A 20872-nucleotide genomic window follows, 5' to 3' on the forward strand; every position below is an offset into this window, starting at 1 on the left:
TAGCACTCCGTTATAACAATGAACAAAAATTCCCACTTTACGGTTGTTAATCATGCTAAAATTCTTCTAAAATGCAATAAATACATTCACTAGCAGAAGATGAGAATAGCACTTAGAGTGATGGCAGTCTGTTACTTGTATTTATATATAATCACCTGAAATGAAGTCCAGAATTTTACTTCCAAATGGAATATACCCACATATTAGGTATATATGTGAATGTCCACAGACTGGAGTAGAGAAAAAAAACAATGATTGTAACAAGGTTAGCATTATGGAAATAACGGATGAGTTTTACATGTCTATGAGAAAGTAGAAATTACAGTTTTCTTACTTCCTTGAAAGGTGGAGATAAACATGTATCATGTTGAGGATGAAGTATGAAATCCCAGTCTTCTTCAGGGTGACGGGCCAAGTTAGACAGGTGTTAGAATCATCAACTCAGTATCCCTCAGCATTCCAGCTCTGAGTGCTTGCTTCCATCAGAACTCAGTTTGTTGTCTTCAATACATGATCACAGCAATGGCAACCCTCTGGAAACTTCCAGAGCAATATCCATTCTTACCAACTTAGGTGTTAATCATTATTCAGACAGCTTCAGCAAAAAATTTCTCTTCTATACTTCAGTTCACTGACTTTCTCTTTTTCTTCTTAAACTGTTTATTGCTTCCCAAGGGCATTCTAGGAAAGTTGACTGTCCTAGGCAGTTCCCCAAATTTTTAAGCTAGTGTAGTGGAATGAATCGATCTAGAGTGATAACATATTTCACATTGGATTTCTTTAGGTTTTGAAAAGTTTCTCTTTACTCAATGTGATGTGAGTTGTATCATGGAGGATTCCAATGCCTATTATACATATGCATTGGGATTCATATGTTTGATCTGTTAACTTCACATTACCAGATCACTTTGCAAGTAGTTTAAGAAAAATTGAGCTTGTCAGAATTTTCAGTGTAGTTGCAACATTTTCAAAAGCTCTCTTCATTGGCCTTCACTACCAAGCTATCCAGACTTTAGTGTATCTATTTTCCCCATACTCACTCATCTTACCAACATTGACTCTTTTACACATAATGCTCCTCCCATATAGCATTTTCACTAGAAGAAAAATGCATTTATTTTGATCTATTAAAAATTACAGAAGTCTCACCTGTAATCCTTTCCTCCATTAGTACGTAGACAGATTCAATTTTAGTCACGCAAATAGAACTGGATTGGAGGACAGAAGCACAGGTATAAGTCAAACAGATAAATATGTCAAATGTCTTAATCAGCTAGGTTCTTTTGATACAGCTGGTTCTCTAAAGTAACAAAAGAATGGATTTAGAACTCTATCTGTTAATACAGAAACTTGAATTTTGATTCCGTCAAACGCCTTGCAAGTGTAAGATAATGATCAACGAATTTATTGACTACATATCAGGCACTGTTCTAATTGCATTATTTCATTTAATCCTTACCACAACCTAAGAAAGTCAGCAATTATCCCAATTTTATAGGTAGTAAACTGAGGCTCTGAGATATTTAGCAACGTCCTTGATATCACATGCTAATACTTGACAGAATTGAGATCGAACCTGAGCAGGACTCCAGAGCCTAGGATGTTTTATATTTAACCCCTATGCTATATATAAGTGTGTGTATATGTGTACACACACGCACACACACACACACACACACACATACATATATATATATTATATATATATATGTTTAGGGATGTGGAAAGGTGGAAAGGTGAATTATATAACATCTGGAGGAAATCAGACTACATGCAGTAGACACTTCCAGCATAGTGACAGTATTTAATAAAGGGATGATAGTCCCATCATCATAGAACTAGAACATTTGATAAAGGTTTCAACAATATTAGTAATAAATAGATAAGCACAGGTACAAAAATATCACAGTTGAACCCCTTTCACTATAAGGAAGGAAGGAAGTCAACTGTAGTAAAGCTTCTTTGTGGGCAAGAACTATTTCAAGACACTACACCCCAAACCTTTTTATTTATAATATCAAGTTGGATTAACAATTTTAGATTGAAAGACAGTCATGATACTTAAAAAAAAAAACAACCTGAATATGCAAGAAAAAATGTGAATATGCTAACTGCCAGCTTTGAGCACCTGCCTATCTTCTGCCTATAACTCCTTCTAAATTTTTTTTTCTTTATTTTAATTTTTAGCTTCTTTTGCTATTTCTGACTGACATGTGTAGCTGAAGAACTTTATTATGCCTGCCTAAGTTGTATAATTTTGCTCTTTTACTGGCTAGAACTAAGTTGAATTAAGTTTTGAATCCTTCTTTCAATGATTAGCTTAAAGAAGGCAGCCATCCACTGCTTGTGCTGTACCATGTTAAATCACCAAATGGAAAGTTTCCGCCATTTATGATGACTGCTTGTTCTTTTGCATTTCATTCAGTTTGGGCAGTTTTCCCAGTATGGTCCATTTTGCTCTCTGGTGTTTTTTTGTTTTGTTTTGTTTCTTTGCACAATGCTGCTATTTATGTTAGCAACATAATGCTTGACTGTTTAAAAGGACTCTGTTTTCATCCATTTTAGATGTTCAAAAGTAGGGGATATGACCACTGTGATACAGTTTACACCATATATGTGGCTACGTTTTGGATTTATTTCTCTATTAATGATTGATATAAACTTAATTTACTATGGATTAATGTGCAAGTTATTCAAAAATTGCTTTTGTCCACTATTCTATAGGCTCATATGTTGGTTTTTTTTTTTTAACTTTTAATTCTGATAATATTCTCTTCCCCTCACGGCCACTTATTGCTACAATCAATGTAGTAAAAAAAGAGGAAAGTGTGCTTTTGAAGGGCCTAATTTTCATCTGAACATCACTATGTTCAATGTGATAAACTACATCCATTGGTGAGTGCTGAAAAGTCATAGGTGTGCCTATAGCTTAGGAAAACAATCTGGGGCAAGCCTGGTGAGTTCCACTTGGGCATTCAAGTGCTAAATTGAGCTCAGTAAAGTTGGCCATTTCCCTGCAGCCACAAACTTCTGGCAGATGTCATAATGCAGGTGTCACCTTAGCTGGAACACTCCCTTTGAATGTCCTCTCCTACACACGTTAGTTTCTATTGACTTTTTATTTAACTTGTTCACGAGGCATGGCAAAACCAGACAAGAACGTTTTGTGCTTGTATTTGAAGTTTTCTAGGGAAAAGTGTCACCTAAAAGTCATTAAAACTTAGGCATAACTACTATGTATACAACAGATAACTAATGAGAACCTGTTGTTTAGCACAGGGAACTCTACTCAATAATCTGTGGTGACCTAACTGGAAGGAAATCAAAAAAGGGTGGATATATGTATATGTATAGCTGATTCACTTTGCTGTACAGCAGAAACTAACACAACATTGTAAAGCAGCTATACGCCAATAAAAATTTAAAAAAAACAAAAAAACTTAAGCTTAAGACAGAGAAGGGTCAGTACTTTTCTTTCTAATGATAATTTATACTTTTTGGTAGAAAAAATTAACAATAAACAATTAACCTTAAAAGGTATTTAATATAGAAGCAATTTAGAGAAAAATATACATTTCACTATATATAACATATAATCACATGTTATAATTTTTATGATCCTTTACTATGATATATGCTTGTGATACCATTTGCTGTTTTCTCCGCCCCAGTCTGTGAACCTGCATATATATATGAACATATATATACACACTAAGTATATATATATATATATATATATATATATATATATATATATACACACACACACACATATATACATACACACACACTAATGTATATATATGTGTGTGTATATACATATATATATATATATATATATATATATGTATATACACACTAAGTATTTGGGTGTTTATTGTTTTGAATGTAGAATGAGAATAGAGATGGTTGGACACTTTAGTGGAACCCATTGATCTGATTTGCAGAGAATAGGTTATGTCCTCTGACTTCACTATCAACTCACACTATATTTATAAGTCTCAGTTTCACCCTAGTTTAAAAAATATATATTCTCTTATTTTACTAGTTAGCCGTGCTGCTAAGATGAATATATATTATGTATAAAGTAATTGACTCTAAAGGAAAACAATTTTATTAGTTACTACATATTAGTATCCTATGGTTTGTCTTCATACCCTAAACCATTTATCTAATAAACCTCTTCAAGAATACTAAATATTGGACCTTACATAAAAAGGTTAGTTTTTCTTCTGGAAAAGAGGAGCATTACTGTGGGAATTTCCATGCCCGTGAAATAATGCCAAAAATACATTTTATTTTTAATTTGTTTTTATGTTCCATGTGATATTTTAGGCACCGCCACAGATTTGACAAGCCTCTATTAATTTTTCTAACTAATAATTTATTATATCAGGTATATTGTGAATAAAATTTTACATTTAATGTTCTGAGAAACCTCATTGAATTAATTATTTAAACAGTGCTTTCATAGTTTTAACAAATAATTATGCATTTTGAAAGTGTGAGAGAGAACTTGAGTCTGGCATGGGCAAGATGCATGTTTCACCTAAAATGTTTTCAGAGTGATGTTCACATCATTCATAAAATAAATATTATATATTTTCTGCTTATTGATTCTTATGTGTTCGATAGTTCCCAAAATCTTAAGTTGGTTTGAAATAACATATACTCATAATTTGTATGTATGTATGTATCTATTAATAGCCAGGATTTAATAGATTATCCATATGTCAACATCTGTGATCTCAGCATGATAGGTTGTGTATTTGCTTGATGACATTTCTCTTTATTAGGAGCTGTTATTAGACCAAATGATATTGTTAGTTGCCTTCAATGGGTTTGTAATCTATTTTTGAAGATTTGTATACACGTAGGTATACATAAGACAGGATGCTTTTAATGGACCAACAAGCTCTAAGATCTTTGTGTACTGTTATCTCATATAAGTCACAGTTTAAGAGTTCTTAGAAGGTATGCAACCCTACCCCATATTGTATAAACAAAACAGTGACTCAGAACATTTAAATAAATTTTTCAAGATTTCAGGGGAAGTGCACACTGAAACCACGATTTGAGTTCAGGACTTTTGGAATACAAGGATAGCATCTTTCCTTCAATATATCTCTATGCCATGGCAACCAAGGGAAGAGAAAATTATAAATAAATAAATAGGAAGACACTGTCAACAATATGTCATGGTTTAGGGAGAGCAGAGAGGGAGAGAATTGAGCAAGTCCACCAAATTTGATGATGGGGAGGAAAGTGTAGGAGCTAGACTAAAAGAACCAAATGTGCAATGAGAAAGAAATAGGTAAATGGATGAATTGTACTCAGGAAGTGACAAATCGTGTTTGCTATTATTTTGTTATATTTATGCTGTATTTCATTAAAATGAGAATCTTACTATAGGGAAATTAAGGCTGTGAACAGAAATTAAAGTGAATACTATCTGCCTATTTGCTCAATGTACGTTATAGTTGGAGCCACACAATTTCACTCATTGTTCTGTAATTATTACATACTAGGAGGATCCTCCAATTAATCTGTAAATTCCATTAGGGCAAATTTTAAATACCATGTCTTAATATACTTTTATTATAAGATTTTCTTAAAAGCTTTTGCTGATTTCTGTGAATGAAGAATGGACTTCACCATTCTAAAGAATAGTGTCAGTTCTGAAACAGATAAGAATGATTTTCAATTCTCTATATACTACATATTTTCTTGGAAATTGACCTTGCATAGAGTAAAATCTCAATAATATTTGTATGATAATATTCCCATTAAATAAATAAAAATATTTTTGGTAGAAAGTGAAAATCAGAATTTTTCAGTCATGCCAAAGAAGGGAGATTGGAGTGGAGGAAAATATATTACAATTCCTGGTTGCTCAAGGGACCCACAAAATTATTAATTGGAAAATGTGTAGTCCAAAATATAAACTCTGGGGACTTTCTAGTGGTTAAGACTCTGTGTTTCCAGTGCAGGGGGCATGGGTTCGATCCCTGGTCGGGGAAATAAGGTCTCACATGCTGCACAGTGTGGCCAAAAAATAAAATAAAATAAAATAAAATAAACAGAATATAAACTCTGTGTTGGAAGACACTGGAAATCAGCATCTCTAGGTTTTCATTATTTAAGTGACTATATATTTACTAATTAGCTAGAAAGTCTCTGAATGACTATTTTCTAATAAAAGGGGATATATCTGTTTTTTATAGTCAAATAGAAATTATATATACTGGGAACACTATAATACTTACATGGACATTATAAACTCTATTGCCTGTTGAGAACAAGCCAAAATTTACACAGTTTTTTTTTTTTTTTTTTGTCCGTACCATGGTTCCCTGACCAGGGATCAAACCCGCGCCCCCTGCAGTGGAAGTTCAGAGTCTTAACCGCTGGACCGCCAGGGAAGTCCCTACCTAGTTTTGATTTAAAAATTTATCTAAGTTTTCAAAATTGCAAATTTCTAGAAAACTTTTTAAGAGAAATATTCATAAATACGTACAATGGTAGTGCAGGCTCTGAGTTAATTAACCAGCAAAGAAGATTAAGGTGAAAAATATATAATCATAACACTTATGGTACAGAGATTTGTATTTCTCTGGTGACCTTAAGGTGAATTTCTGTTATAATACAGGTGGAAAATAATCGCTATTCTATTTTTGTAGGTGGTGAAACTGAGTCACACAGAGCTGTGTGTCATACTTTATGCCCCACCAGTCAGAGGAAAGCAAGAAATCTAGCCCAGGGCTTCTGCCTTCAGTTCTAGTTGCTAACCCTTTTCAAAAGCTTCTTTGTAGAGATATGACTTTTAAATCAGACAGCTGAAGATCAGCTCCTCCTTAGCTGTCAAGTTGTGAGCTGTGCGTTTCCCTGCCTGAATTGTTGACCCCACTTAGAGCAGAAGCCTTGTAAGAGATGTGCCCTTCTCTAAACCCTTGTGAGGAAAACGCGGGGGCCTGGCACGCAGAAAGCCTTGGTGAGTCACCTTTAAAAGATGTAAACAGAATTTTCAAGAGTATGGAGAGCTAGCATAAGAATTTTCTTTTTAAATTTTTCTGTATTTATGAGACAGTATATATATGTGTGTGTATATATGCACACATACATACATGTACATATATTTTTCTCTTTAAATAAAATGTAAATGCCTTATCTTCCATGTTAACACGGGTGTGAGTTAAAAGCTCCTGAAGTGTACAATGGAAATTAAATGTAGACAAAATAGTCTGCCTGAGCTATAATTACAGACGCTTGATAATCACTCACTGGCCCTCAGGAGTTTTCACCTTCTCATTCATACCTGAGATGCCTTTATGGGCGCAGAACCTCTGCTAGTGCCCTGGGAGCCGCTAGGTGCCTATCTCGAGGAGTGAGGCAGTGGCCTTGCCTCCCAACAACGGAGTAAACGTCTGGGTGATCATTTATGCTTTGCAGGGGATACAAAGTATGGTGGGCCTCACCCCTCAAGGTCTGGATACAGGAATGCTACAGAGAGAGGGAAGAGACTTAGAACAGCTGAGGTGCTGAGGCCACGTTTAGGTGACTTGCCAGTTTTGTTCTGCTGAACTCCTCGTGCTTCTTTTTTTTTTTTTTCTTTAATATTTATTCTTTTATTTGGTTGCACCGGGTCTTAGTTGCGGCAGGAGGGCTCCTTTGTTGCAGCTCACCAGCTCCTTAGTTTCAGCACGTGGGCTCCTTGGTTGCAGCATGCATGTGGGATCTAGTTCCCTGACCAGGAATCGAACCCGGGCCCCCTGCATTGGGAGCGTGCGGTCTTACCCACTGCACCACTAAGGAAGTCCCCTCCTCTTGCTTCTTCTCCTTCTCTTCCTCTTTCTCCTCTCTTGTCTCTGCTCCTTCCCTTTTTCCTGTCTTCTTGCATTTGCATTTATGAAGCACTTATTACCTACTTTGCACTGTGCTAAACACTTGACACGTTTATTATTTCATTTAATTGACGAGATTTTTTTTCTCAGCATAGTTGAAGCCTGACTTTAGATTCAGTCAGTGATATTGGCCTATCTCGGGTTGAAGTAGGCAGTTAAGCACTATTTGCCTATGTAAATATAGTAATGATAACCTAATGGCCATCACATGGCTGTGTTGATATTGCCCATACTGCCTCATACCCCACCTACCACCTATCTTTAGCAGATGGTCTGGTTTAATTGACCATACTTTGCTCTAGGTAACTTGAAGAGGGAGCTACTCACTCAGTTCTTGAGTATATAGTTTTTAGTATGAAATAGATGAGAATTTTTGCTATCTGGGTATTATATGTCTTCTTCTGAAAAACCCTCAGTGATAAAGATTTTTGACTTCCATGTACATAGTAATCCTCAAATTAACATAGATCTAGTGTGACATGTCACCAGGAATTTAATTCTAGAATTTTTCTACATCTGCATTTTTCTACATTTAATTCTACAATTTTTCTAGAAATGGCTTCTTATTTTTCCCCTTTCTAGAAAAGGCTTACATTTTCTCATTTAAGAACTAGAAAAATTTGGTGAAAAATTATTTCTACATAAGTTACATTTAGGAAGAAAAAAAATCTATGCAGTAGTTATCAGTAGATAGGCTTCACTTAAGTAAATAATTTTAATAAGATTCTAAGTAATAGTTTCTAAAAGTCAAAGAAAGTTACACATTTGTTATACATTTGTTGCTTGGACAACATGTGGTATTTGGAAAACTACTCTGTCGAAACATGACTTGCTTTAAACAAAGATGATGGAGAAGTTTTAAAATGTAGGACTTCCAAATAAACTTATTATGAAATAACAAATTTTAAAACATCAAAGAATGCTCATTCAATGTCAGTTTTCTACTGGGGCCTTATACAATATTTCTTTTTATCTGCTGGATTTAAATTCTGGATGTATAACAAACCTATATTCATGGAAAAATCCAGGATTTTGCTTACTGAATACATCCTCTTAATTTTTGAAAAAGAATACACTGAGTGTATTTAAAATTATAAATAAATTTTCTAAGCAGAAATAACAGAAGCAATATTCCATAGTATAGACTTTGCCTTTTAGCTCAATCTGATCAGGTGAAAGCTATTTCCTTAGTAGAAGCATGCTCTTCTGAATGTAGCAGAACACTTTTTTAAATACTAATGGACAAGTCTTATTACTGTGATTAGGTGGTTTCCATTTGTTTTTCATCGTTAACAATCAAGGGCAGAGAAAGAGAGTCACAGCATTCTCAACTAGAGATTACTGAGATACAAAATGTGATTTATTAAGGATCAAAAATTATGATTAACCTAACCTATATTAGGTTATTTCCCCCATTTTCATTACTTGGTATTCATAGAATATAATTATGATGTTATAATCATCATATATTAATGATGTATATAAATGAGCTTACCAGATTAAAAGTTATATAACAATATTTCTGGATTATTGGAATCACTAAAGATTGGTTAAAAATGAACACAGGATTCAGGAATTTAAAAATTGCCTACTTAAAAATATCTACTGTATCAATTTCTCATAAGGTTTTCTTCTAGGTTTTGATTTTGTTGTTTGTAATAGCCTTTAAGGTGAAGTATAATTTTAAGTGTGTCATCCCTTGAAAATCAGCACTTGCAATTTTATAGCATTATTGTGATAGTGCTAAGTGAACACAGATCCTAATAAATACTTTTCATACTGTCATGGTTTCACATGAACATCGGATCACTGTTTGTCCCGGACATGAGAGATACAGATCAAGGTTTTCTTTAACTCTTACAAAGACCTCATTGCTGTACAGAAATAAGGCATGGTGCTCTCAAAAATTAAGAGAAAATAGTAGTACTTACCCTATTTCCTGGGTTTTATCCTTTGCTTTTTTAAACGCTGCTGCTGCTTTTGAAAAATGTCTTTTTCATTTCTCTCAAGGAAAGAGGTAACAACCTGTCTCCTTGACAGAAAAAATGAGAAGACAACTTCTCCACTTGATTGCATTATTGTGATTGTGGCATGGTCTTGAACCCGTGAAATGCCAAAAATAATCAGTGAAGCCCTGTAAAACTCAGGGGAGAGGCTGGTGAGGGGTCTTGGAACAGAGCACATACATCTTTCTCAGTTCTCTTTCCTTATTAAAACTGGTGTCATTACTGAACATCAGGCCTAGTGTTTTTCTTAGCTTCTGCCTTTTGGGGGATTTTTTAAAAGAAGATAATAATAAAATTGTAAGCCCATCCCATAATTGTGGGCCAAGTGGTGTGCTCATTTTCACATTAGAGTTTGTGCAATCTGGAGGGAAATTTGTTTAGTATTACTTGTGAGTTGGTGGATCAGATAAAAGCCAGTCAAGTGGAAGAGAGGACCGAGAGAAGTACGCGGGCTCTCTTGGTAATTGCGAAGCTGCAGGCGTTCCTCCCGTCAGTTAATAGATTGCCCCAGCTCCTCTGTGCCAGGTGAAAATTTCCTCATTAAGGGGAATTTATTCCATTTCCTTTTATCATTTATTATTGAAGACTAAGTGTGAGTGGCGGAAGCTTCAGAGATGACAGGGTAGGGTAGAATTTTAAACAACAACAACAAAATCTACATCGGAAGTCGAGGAGAAAGAGGAGAGAGGCTTGTATTGTTTATAAAACGGGGAGAACACATGAGAGGCTTGTCGCTGTAGAAGCTGAGCCATCCTGTCTAACCGTTAAAAGGTGATGTCAGGGCGTGTAAAAGTCTGATCATCTATTTTTAAGATGTTTTTCCCCCTCTAAAATTTCAGACTGTCATTTTGTGCTGCTAAGTAGAGAAAAACTGAAGATTATGAAAAGGCCAGGCTCACGGCTATTTGGGTTTCTGTGTTTAATTGTTTAGAATCTATTATGCAATGATGAAAGTGTAACCTTTGAAGAGTTTTCCCTTGAACTCTGAAAGCAAGGAAAGCTCGTAGGGGAAGGAAAATTTGTATATGTAGTATATTTTAGAGGACACGGTTCTGAAATATGGATTTAATGTGTTCATGTTCAAAGGAGTAAAGATAAACATACTAGTACATTCAAATACATATCAAATAACAGAAGGGTAATTTATTTATTGTACATATTTTAACACTGTGTTCTTTAGTGCAATATGTTCCATTCAGCTGAGCACATTTCTCGCTTGGTATAATGCTTCCTCGATTTACAATATAATATAAATGGAGCATTTCCTATTGAGGTTTCAAAAACAGTTTTGAATTACAAATTCAGTGTTTATCTTTCTTTTAGTAATTACTCTGTTTTGAGTTTGTTCCAAATTAAGGTTTTCATTTTCCTTTGAAAAAAATAGAAATATTATAGCCCTGTCCCTAAAACAAGCTTTTACCTAGCTTGATATAAAAAAAAATCTCACTCTGGTGGGAATTCCTTTTAGCAGACAAAATGGGGGCACTCAATATGGGCAGATAAAGATGAGGAGCATATATCTAAATCACATTGTTAAATGAGCTTTATGTTCACTTAAGATTATTCATCTTGTATTTGACTCTGAAGAGGTTTAACCTTATCTAAATCACTGGCGCAAAGCTAATGAATCATGTCTTCAAACTGTCTCTTCTCTTATTTTATTATAATGGAACTCAGAATAAAATTTTGTATCAGAACAAGTAGGGAATGAAGTGAATTTTCTTCTGTGTGTAATGACATGCCAGCCAACCTTGTGTTATGCAGAAACAGTGGAGAGAGTGAATGAGGGAAATAATGGAGAGCGGCCACCTACGTCCTGTCTTGGAGTTAGGGGTACCCCACAGAATTAGGACCATGGTCAGTGTGGGAAGGAATCTAACTTGTCTGTGTCTTTGTAACTGCCATGGTGGGTCAGAATCAACGTCTCTTTTCTCAGGGAGGAGGATTGCAAACTGCTTTGCACTGTTTCATAAACATGTCTAAAGAGTAGAAATTAATAACCAGAGAAGCCATGAATGAAATACTGTAGAAGATATATTACTTGGAACTTCATAGGAACATATCTACCCAATATTTGCATTCAAATTGAAATAGATGAACATGAATATATTGATATGCCATTCCAATTTAATACACCCTAATTTTAAGATGTTTAAATATCATATCATGCTATTGATCTAGTTATTTGAATATTGAGTGAAAGTTAAATCAGTTTTTGGCTCACCAAGAAAATATTCTGAGAATCAGCTTGTGAGCTTAAAACATGCACTTTGTAGGTCTAGATTGAAGCATCTGTTTTAGAACTCTCACCTGAGCGGGTGCCTATGGAGAAGTAGTTTTCACCCCCATTCTGAAACTCTGTCATTCATTATTTTGTGTTACTGTTGCTTTTCTCAGCATCCCCTTTAAATAAAGAAAACTCTCTGAGGTGGGTATGCTATGGGGAGCAGTAATGATTGAGTTAGTCTTAGCTATTTCTTTGCCATAGAGCTGAGCACAAAACTAATTCACTTTACTTTTGTATGCACAAGGCCAATTCTATCTATCAGCCTTCTTTTTCTTTTTTTTTCTTTTTTTTTTTATTTGTTTGTTGGTAAGAGTCCAATTTTATTTGGTGGGTGGAGGAGGAAGTCTGTGTATATTTGCTGGAGATGTCTTTATATGCTCTACTGGACTCTTTTGGTGGAAAAGAATAAGAGGAATTATGCATATTTCAGCAATAGAAAAGACTGCATTGCTGAATGTGGACAAAACAAATGCAAATTTACTGCATCCCTAACAGAAATTTGAGGCATCTAAATGGTTTCTTTTTTTGTTTGTTTAATACCATTATGTATAATTTTTATTTAAAGCAATAGAGCAGCCTTTGAAGAATTGACTGATCCTCCATATAATAAGAAATAAAAAATAAATCATTCAAAGCAAAAAAAAAAATATCTCACCAGAAGAGTTAAAGATAAATACGTTACTTCTGGTTATCTTTGGATTTGAAGAACTTGCATTTGTGCTAGTCCATAGTCATAATTATAGGTGTGATTGTTCTTTTCAAGGCCTGTTTCTTATGTGTGTCCAGACCATTGCTGTTCAGCGTTAGGATTTAGCCATTTTAGTTAGTGTGGTTGTTGATATAGAAACATAATATAGGTTTTGCCTCAGATAGTTTTTTACAATAATAAAGAAATGTCTTATTGAAAATCTATTTATTTTTGCTTGTTTTTCCTCTTACTGCCATCCCACAATGATGGGAAAATGTTCTGGCACGTAGCTAAAAAAATCTACGGGGAAGAATTGGCTCAATGTTGTATGCATGGTGTTTTTCCACCTAACTCAAGCTTCATACCTGTGTTTGTAATAAGATTGCAGATCACAGAGAAAATGTGTAGCCTTTCCTCATACAGGTAAACATGATTTGAAACCATCCAGGAAACTCATGATTAAAAAAGAACATCATCCAAAGTTTTAATTTAGGAAAATTGTTTATTTGTCAAACACTTCCACTTTGAGGCTGAATGCACACTTGCACATAAGCAAATGAGCAATTGGTTTAGGAATATAGTCTTGGCAAGGAGAGTAGAAATATGCCTTTATAAAACAAATAGCAACAGCAACAACAAAAAATCTTTCCTCTGCTTTCATCTCAAACATTTTTTTTTTTTTTTTTTTTTTGCAAAACTAAAGGCAAACGCCATAAATTTGGGTGTTTCAAGAAGCTCAGAAGCTCAGCAGTCACCTGCTGGATACAGCCTTTCCAGACTTCCCCAGTAGAAGCTGGGAGCACTTCCTCACAGCACCTCTCACTGTGCTATCAGAGAAATGGCTATTTGTTTGCCTTCTTATATACTCTGATCTCCTTAAGTGTGGAGATTTGATATTTTATCTCTCCATCAAAATACGTAGGACAGTGCTCTGATACACAGAGCACTTGTTCACTAAATGTTAAAGCACTAATGAAGGAAATGACAGTGAGTGTTGCCCCGCCTTCACCATCCACAACGTCCTACTGACTCTTTCCAACTACAAATCCTCAGTATGTTCCTATGCCTGCCATGCCTATTGCTTCCTCACATTACTGCGAATGCAGTTGCCCTTGCCTTGTCAACTCCTCTCATCTGTATAAACCTGAACTTATTTTATGGTTCTGTTCTCATCCCTCTACTGCCATAGTATTTCTCAAGTGCAACCACTCATATTGTTGTCTCCTTTCTCTGACCTCACATTGCACTACACAGCTTATCTCTTCACAAAATGTTTGGAATCACTCTCTATCACTGCATTGCCTCAAATACTGTTTTGTATCGTCTTGAGCAGCACTGTCTAGTAGAAATTTCTGTGATGATAAAATATTCTATAATCTGCATTGTCCAATATAGTAGCCACTAGTCTGTATGGCTATTGAGCACTTCAAATGTGACTAGTGAAAGTGTGGCTCTGAATAATCTAAAAAATTTTAAACTAATTAACATCTAAATTTAAATAGTCATGTTTGGTTAGTGGCTACCATATTTGATAGCATGTAGGTTGCACAGTGCTTGGTACATAGTAAGTGACCAATAATACTTAATAGACTGTGTTCAGGAATTGGACAGGAAAATGTGTCGTTCTGAGAGAATGCTTATCAAATACTTGAGAAGACTGAGAAATCAAAATGGGAATAGGAAAAAAGAAATTAAATTCACTGGGAGAAATAATGGATTTGAGAGACAAGACAAAGTAGGTACCATAGAGAAAGTGAATTGATTAGGAAGATCTGTAGCTTCAGAAATCCAAACTAACACTGATATAAAAAAGCCAGAGAAGTAGCTATTAAATGTACCATCTTGCTTCTTCTGTAAACTCAGAATATGAGTTAATTAAATTAAGAAGATTGAAGGATAGAATGAACAAAATGCAGTAGGTTTAATTCAACTGCATTCTATTAGCAGAATTTCAATGAAAATGTTTTATTTATTATTAGATCTCTGACAACACACTGTTATATTTTAATTTCATTGTATTGACTATCAAACTGTTATAACTGAATTTTATCGTATCGACTATTGCTTGAAACAGCTTGGCCACAGCTATTTGGTTAGAGACGCTTTTAGAGTAGTATTTAATTCTTCTGTACCTCGACCCTTTGCAAATTATTTTGTGTACATTTTGAATTCTAGTTATAAGCTGATTTCAATAACTTCTTTGTCTTTTCTATAAAGTAAAAAAACTCTAGGGTTACAGTTTCCTTCATTCATGTAATAAATATTTATTGAATGCTGTCTGTGAGCCAGACAGTGTGCTAAGCTTTGGGAATAATCTGGTAAATGAGCCAAACGTATTCTTTGCCCTCATGGAACTTGAATCTAGCAGGAAAAATGTCTGGTTGCTGAATAAAAGCTAACAAACATTAAAAATATCAGGAAATGATACATGCTAAACAGTATGATTCCAACTATGCCCCTAGCTCCTGTAAAAGAGTCAGTTAAGAACCCAGGAAGATCTGTGTGGGTTAGGGCAGACTAAGAAGGCTTCGAGGATGAGCCCTGGCTTTAGCTGACCTATGAAGCTGGGAGCTGGAGAGAAGATGGGTGGGTGACAGGAATGTCAAAGGCATTACAGGTGAGAGAAATAACGTGAATGGTGTCTACACTGTGGAAATGAGCATGGGGAAAGTGAGGAGACAAATCTGGCTTCAGTGGAAAATAATCATAAAATCACAGAACTATCTTCTCAACACAGACAGATATGTAACATTAGTAAATAGAGACAGTTTATGGAGAGGATACCCAGTCTGATGGCATGTTGGGATGCGCAGATGAAGAAATTCTCAAAGCCCATAAAGACCTGAAACACAGGTCAGACACTGGAGAAGGGGCTACGGATTTGGGAATCATCAACTAGTTATGTAGGATAACTAGTCATTATGAGCCAATGACAGTGACTAAATTTCGGAAGGGAGAGAAAGTAGCCAGATGTAAGCAGGTAACTGAGGATAGAGCCTTGGAGAAAAAACACAGTAAATTGTTGTTGTAATAAAATAGGGTGAGAAGCAACTTATTGCCAGAGAAAAATATCTTTAAAGAATAGAACATCAAAAGGGACATATGCTGAAAGACTGAGAAAATGAAAATTAAGAAAGACTCCTGGATTTAAGAGGTTCTGATTATTTTTGAAAGAGCAAATTCATTAGGACACTTGGTGCAGAAGTCACTTTTCAGGAATTAAGAAGAGAAGAGGGTGCATAGGGTGTGAAAGTGGGAAACCACATGTTTGAGAAAGTCAGTATTGCAAATAGTAGACTTCATAGAGGCTAGACCATTTAGTTGGTTATTCGTGTATTTTTAAAAGGCAGGAGACCTAAGTATGTTGAAGTTGGAAAATAAGGAGCCTTTGGTGATTTTGAAAGTGAATAGTTCACTGCTTCTTATTGTGTTTGGTCTAAACTTGAATCCTCTTTTTCATTAAATTCTAGTGAGTCCATTACAGAAGAAACCCTGAAAAAGGCAAAGGAGATTGGGTTCTCAGACAAGCAGATTTCAAAATGCCTCGGGCTGACTGAGGCCCAGACAAGGGAGCTGAGGTTAAAGAAAAACATTCATCCTTGGGTTAAACAGGTAAAGGAGAAAAGGAGTTTTTCTTTCTTCCCAGGATTCCTTGGGTGAAATGTAGGCACCAATTCATAGAGCCATTTTCAATAAAAAGGGGTGGAATTCAAAAGTGATTTTACTTTTTCAATTGATGCCCATGATGTCACTTATTTTATTCAGCACAGGATTGATTTATGCTTTAAAGGGGAAAGGATGAAGGGACACTGGGATATAAAGGGAAGAGTGAGTACATGATTTTCTTGGCCTAAATGAAAAAAAAAATCAAAATGACCTCTCCTACTTTTTGACCCACGTGCAAATATATCTGTAGTAAGAGAAATCCTTAGCATAATAGAAGGACTTGAAATGCCCTAGTGTAGTGACTGACCCTCTTGAAAAGAATAGTCATCTCTCTTGGCACTGACTATTTACAGGGTAATACTTTATTTTAAGTGCCCCATCATTATGGTTCATTTAGTATTCATTGTGTTAGGGTTGGGCATAATGAGCTCATCTAGTATTCATGACAATCACACAAGAATTTTCATAGGTGTACTGTTGTGATTTTTTTTGGGTCTTTAGTAGAAGAGATGCTTTGGCTTAAAGTACCACCAGCTGGGATTTGTCCTTTAAAACTATTGGCTTTTCCCCATGTGCTCAGGGGGCACACACATAACCTTAGGTCTCAGGCTTGATGCCGAATATTTTCTACTCAGCAATTATTATCTTTCTTCCTTCTCACTTGCCTTAAATTAGTTTGCCCTGTCGGACCCAAATTCTTGCTCACTAAGCTGAGCTCCTGGCCCTTGAGAGCTGAATTGATTTACTCTTTCCAAATATGTTCAATGAGATCTTGTCCTCTTCCCTTCTTCCTCATGCTTTGTGGTATTTATGTCATCCCATAGCTCAGTGCCATAGGTAACTTAAATCCTATGCATTAATTTGCAAACCAAAGACATCCTTATATATAGGTCATTTTGCTTTGATTTTAGATTTTATTTGCAGTTGCTTTAGACAGCTGGTTGGGTAAGTTTTCCTGATAACCAGTTGACTATATGACCACCTTGTTGTCTTCCTGAGAGGTACTATGTAATGATCTGTTGCTCTGGAATGCGTATTGTCATTCATTGCCCAAGTGATAGCTAAATTGTATCATTATTTTTTTCTCCCCTCTCACTTTTAGAATTAGAAGGCAATTGGATTGTACATACCTTTTTCTTGTCTTTATATTTGATAGTAATGGACGTTAAAGGAATATGAATGCAGAACAAAAAAAAAAGTCCACAATATTCTTGAAAAAAAATTATAATAAGGGGAGTAAAAATCCCTATGTATGTAAGTATTTATTTACTTTATCTTGCAGATTGATACACTGGCTGCAGAATACCCATCAGTAACAAACTACCTCTATGTTACCTACAATGGTCAGGTAGGAACTGCCAAATTTCTGTAATGAAGAAAGCTCTAGATTTAGTAAATGGTCCACATGGGGGAATACGTTTTGTGTGTCTTTGGTTATCTAGTAATAAACAGTGACATCATGTGAGTTGAATGTGATGATGTGTTTCTGTACTCAGTCTTTTAAGAACTGCCCTAAGATGGTGAAATCAAACAAGTGAAGAGATAAAGACAGTGGTTACATGATCATACAATTATGCTGTTTTCTCATGACTATCTAATTAAAAATATTGAATAATTTTTTTTATGAATAAGTAGGGCTTGTATAACACTTTATACTTATGGATTCCCAAAGACTAATAGAGGATGCATATCAGCAAGAGGAAGAATGGGGAAGACACACTCAAAGGACACAGTTTAAATAGAGGGAAGAATAATGTAATAATTTCCACATCTTCCTTTTTTTTTCCCTCAGGAGCATGATATCAATTTTGATGAACATGGAATGATGGTGCTGGGCTGTGGTCCATATCACATTGGTAAAGTGATAACTTATATTTACATAGGCCTTTTCAGTTTCATCCATGTTAATTCCATTATTCTAAGAACTATGTAAACTAAATGCTGTCATAATAAAAATTTTACAAATTAGGAAACAGAGGTTCAGAGACATGTAGCCCAACTTATACAGCTATTAAGTGGTAGAAGTAGGACTCAACTGTGGGTCTCAACCACAGATTCCATCTTCTTTCATTTTATCATGTCATCCCTTTATCATTTTCATCCTCATGAACTAAGTTGAGTCTCTTACTGGGGTTGGGGAATGAATTACACTTTGACTTTTTCTCTTCCCGCATAGTTTTTCACAAAGATCTTTATTTGCTCAAGAACTTTATCCATCAGCCAGTGATTATATATTTGTAGACCCAGTGTCTGACCTAACATATGACTTGTGTTGACATTAGATGCAAAGAGCTCTTCTCTTTGGGGCACAGGAAGAGTATTACATAATTTAATTAAAACATTCTCACCAGAAATTGTTATATTTCTCCCAGTCACTTAAAACTGAATATTTAATAATGAATCAAGATCTATTACAGTTACAAAGTATATATTTAAATAGACAATGATGTTTCTTAATAAGTATATCTAACATTTTGTCTCTGCAAGGTGTTCTAATATGGAAATGATGAAATATATGATTTAAATGTATGTGGTCTTGTTTTGTTACTTTAAGCATAGTTTATTATAGTTTTTACAATTAACTAAGTGCTTCAGGATATGGTAGTTTGCCAATTTTTGGCCAGATCTTAAAGTAGGTCAAAAGTGTTTATACCTTTGCCACTTCAGTTATCTTATGGCTAAATGGTCTGGACGCCTTCACCAGGATCTACCCTTCTCCTCTCGAAACCTTTCTTCACCTAATTATGCGACAGTTCTACATTACTTTAGGGCCTAGGAAAGATTAGCTGAGCTGATAATCAAGTGCATACTTAATTGATAATGAGATTTAACATGCTACTATATTTGGACAACTTATTATTCTGATAAGAATTTTTAGGAGACAAAGTCCTAATGCAAAGGATTAGTACAAATCCCAGAACTTTCAGTTCTATGGCATCCCAGTAGAGGTGATATTTTGAGGCATTTAGGCCATTATTATACTTCAAATTACTTCCTAGAAGGTCGCTCACTCTGCATGGGGTGGCCTTGCCAAGCTTAAAAGGATATGCTTGGGAAGGCCAGGGCTTTCCAATCAATCAAGATATGTCAGAGCTGCAAGGCACCTCAGGGATCATTGGGTTTGGCCCTCAGACAGTAGGGTAAGTGGAAGGACTGAAATAAGAACTCAAGTATTTTGATCTCTAACTTAACTACTTTTGTGTACTGAGGTCAATATGTTCACTTTGAGTTTCTTTTCAGTAAATGAAGTTTTTAAAATTATTATTACAGTTATCTCCCATTAACTTTCAGATTCTGAATGCTTTGAATATGGAGATTACCTCTTGCAGAACTTAGCATACAAAACAAGCCAACCTGTCATTGTTCAATTAGTCCCTGTTTTTACTACTACTAATGTAGTGTACATAATAGATCTCACATGTATATTTTGGAGTTTTAAAAATTGAACTGAAAGGGCATTAGCTCCCTTAGCCTGGACTGATTGGCAGTATATTTCTGCTTCTCTTTGCGTGGTGACTTCAGGCTTCTCTTCCCCCGTTTCCCCAATCTCATGGTCTCTGCAGGCAGCAGCGTGGAATTTGATTGGTGTGCCGTCTCCAGTATCCGCGCGCTGCGTCAGCTTGGCAAGAAGACAGTGGTGGTAAACTGTAACCCTGAGACTGTGAGCACAGACTTTGATGAGTGTGACAAGCTGTACTTCGAAGAGTTGTCTTTGGAGAGAATCCTAGACATCTACCATCAGGAGGTAAAAAAAAACAAAGAGAAAAATATATGCAGTGCATACTTTATATATGTGTATTCATGTATGTAGATTTACATTGTAATTCCCCTTAGGAGAAAGAGCTGCCGGTGTCTTCCATTGTCTCATTTCGTAGTGAAACTCTAAAAAAATATCACCTAGCCTTAGATTCTTGAGGCCCTGGCACAGAGTAATTATTTTTCATATAAAATTCACTTTTTCTTTCTAAGCATTCTAGCTCTACTGAAAATTCTTCTTGGTAACATGTGCCCAATACATATTAATTAGCACAAGACAGCCCCAATAAATATTCTGCAAAACGATTTAATTGGTCATGTAGACATATGATAAGCAGCCTCTCTCTAGTTACGTGCTGTTGCAGTTTAATGATGACCAGTTCTCAGAGGAGACAGTTGTTCACAGAGGACTGGTTAATTTTTTATGCTATCAGATGAAGCCAGTAGTCTTCAATTTAAAATCAATGAGTTTATTCTGAATGATTTTGGTGCCTTTATAGCTTGCTCTGAAGTAGCTCTTCCATCTCCACTCCAATATTATTGAGTGTATCTTCACTGTGGATTTATA

The 20872-nt window shown here is 35.3% G+C and overlaps 1 protein-coding gene across 1 annotated transcript in view; it reads left to right on the top strand.

Moving 5' to 3' along the window:
• CPS1 (carbamoyl-phosphate synthase 1) overlaps positions 1–20872 on the top strand; it is a 395122-nt gene that overhangs the window by 330488 nt on the left and 43762 nt on the right. Inside the window, exons 23-26 of the mRNA XM_059928619.1 lie at positions 16353–16494; positions 17831–17896; positions 18341–18404; positions 20112–20293. Of these exons, the coding sequence (XP_059784602.1) occupies positions 16353–16494; positions 17831–17896; positions 18341–18404; positions 20112–20293 (454 nt within the window). The remainder of the gene's footprint in view (positions 1–16352; positions 16495–17830; positions 17897–18340; positions 18405–20111; positions 20294–20872) is intronic.

Source organism: Balaenoptera ricei, chromosome 7, assembly GCF_028023285.1.
Source record: "Balaenoptera ricei isolate mBalRic1 chromosome 7, mBalRic1.hap2, whole genome shotgun sequence".
Taxonomy (NCBI): domain Eukaryota; kingdom Metazoa; phylum Chordata; class Mammalia; order Artiodactyla; family Balaenopteridae; genus Balaenoptera; species Balaenoptera ricei.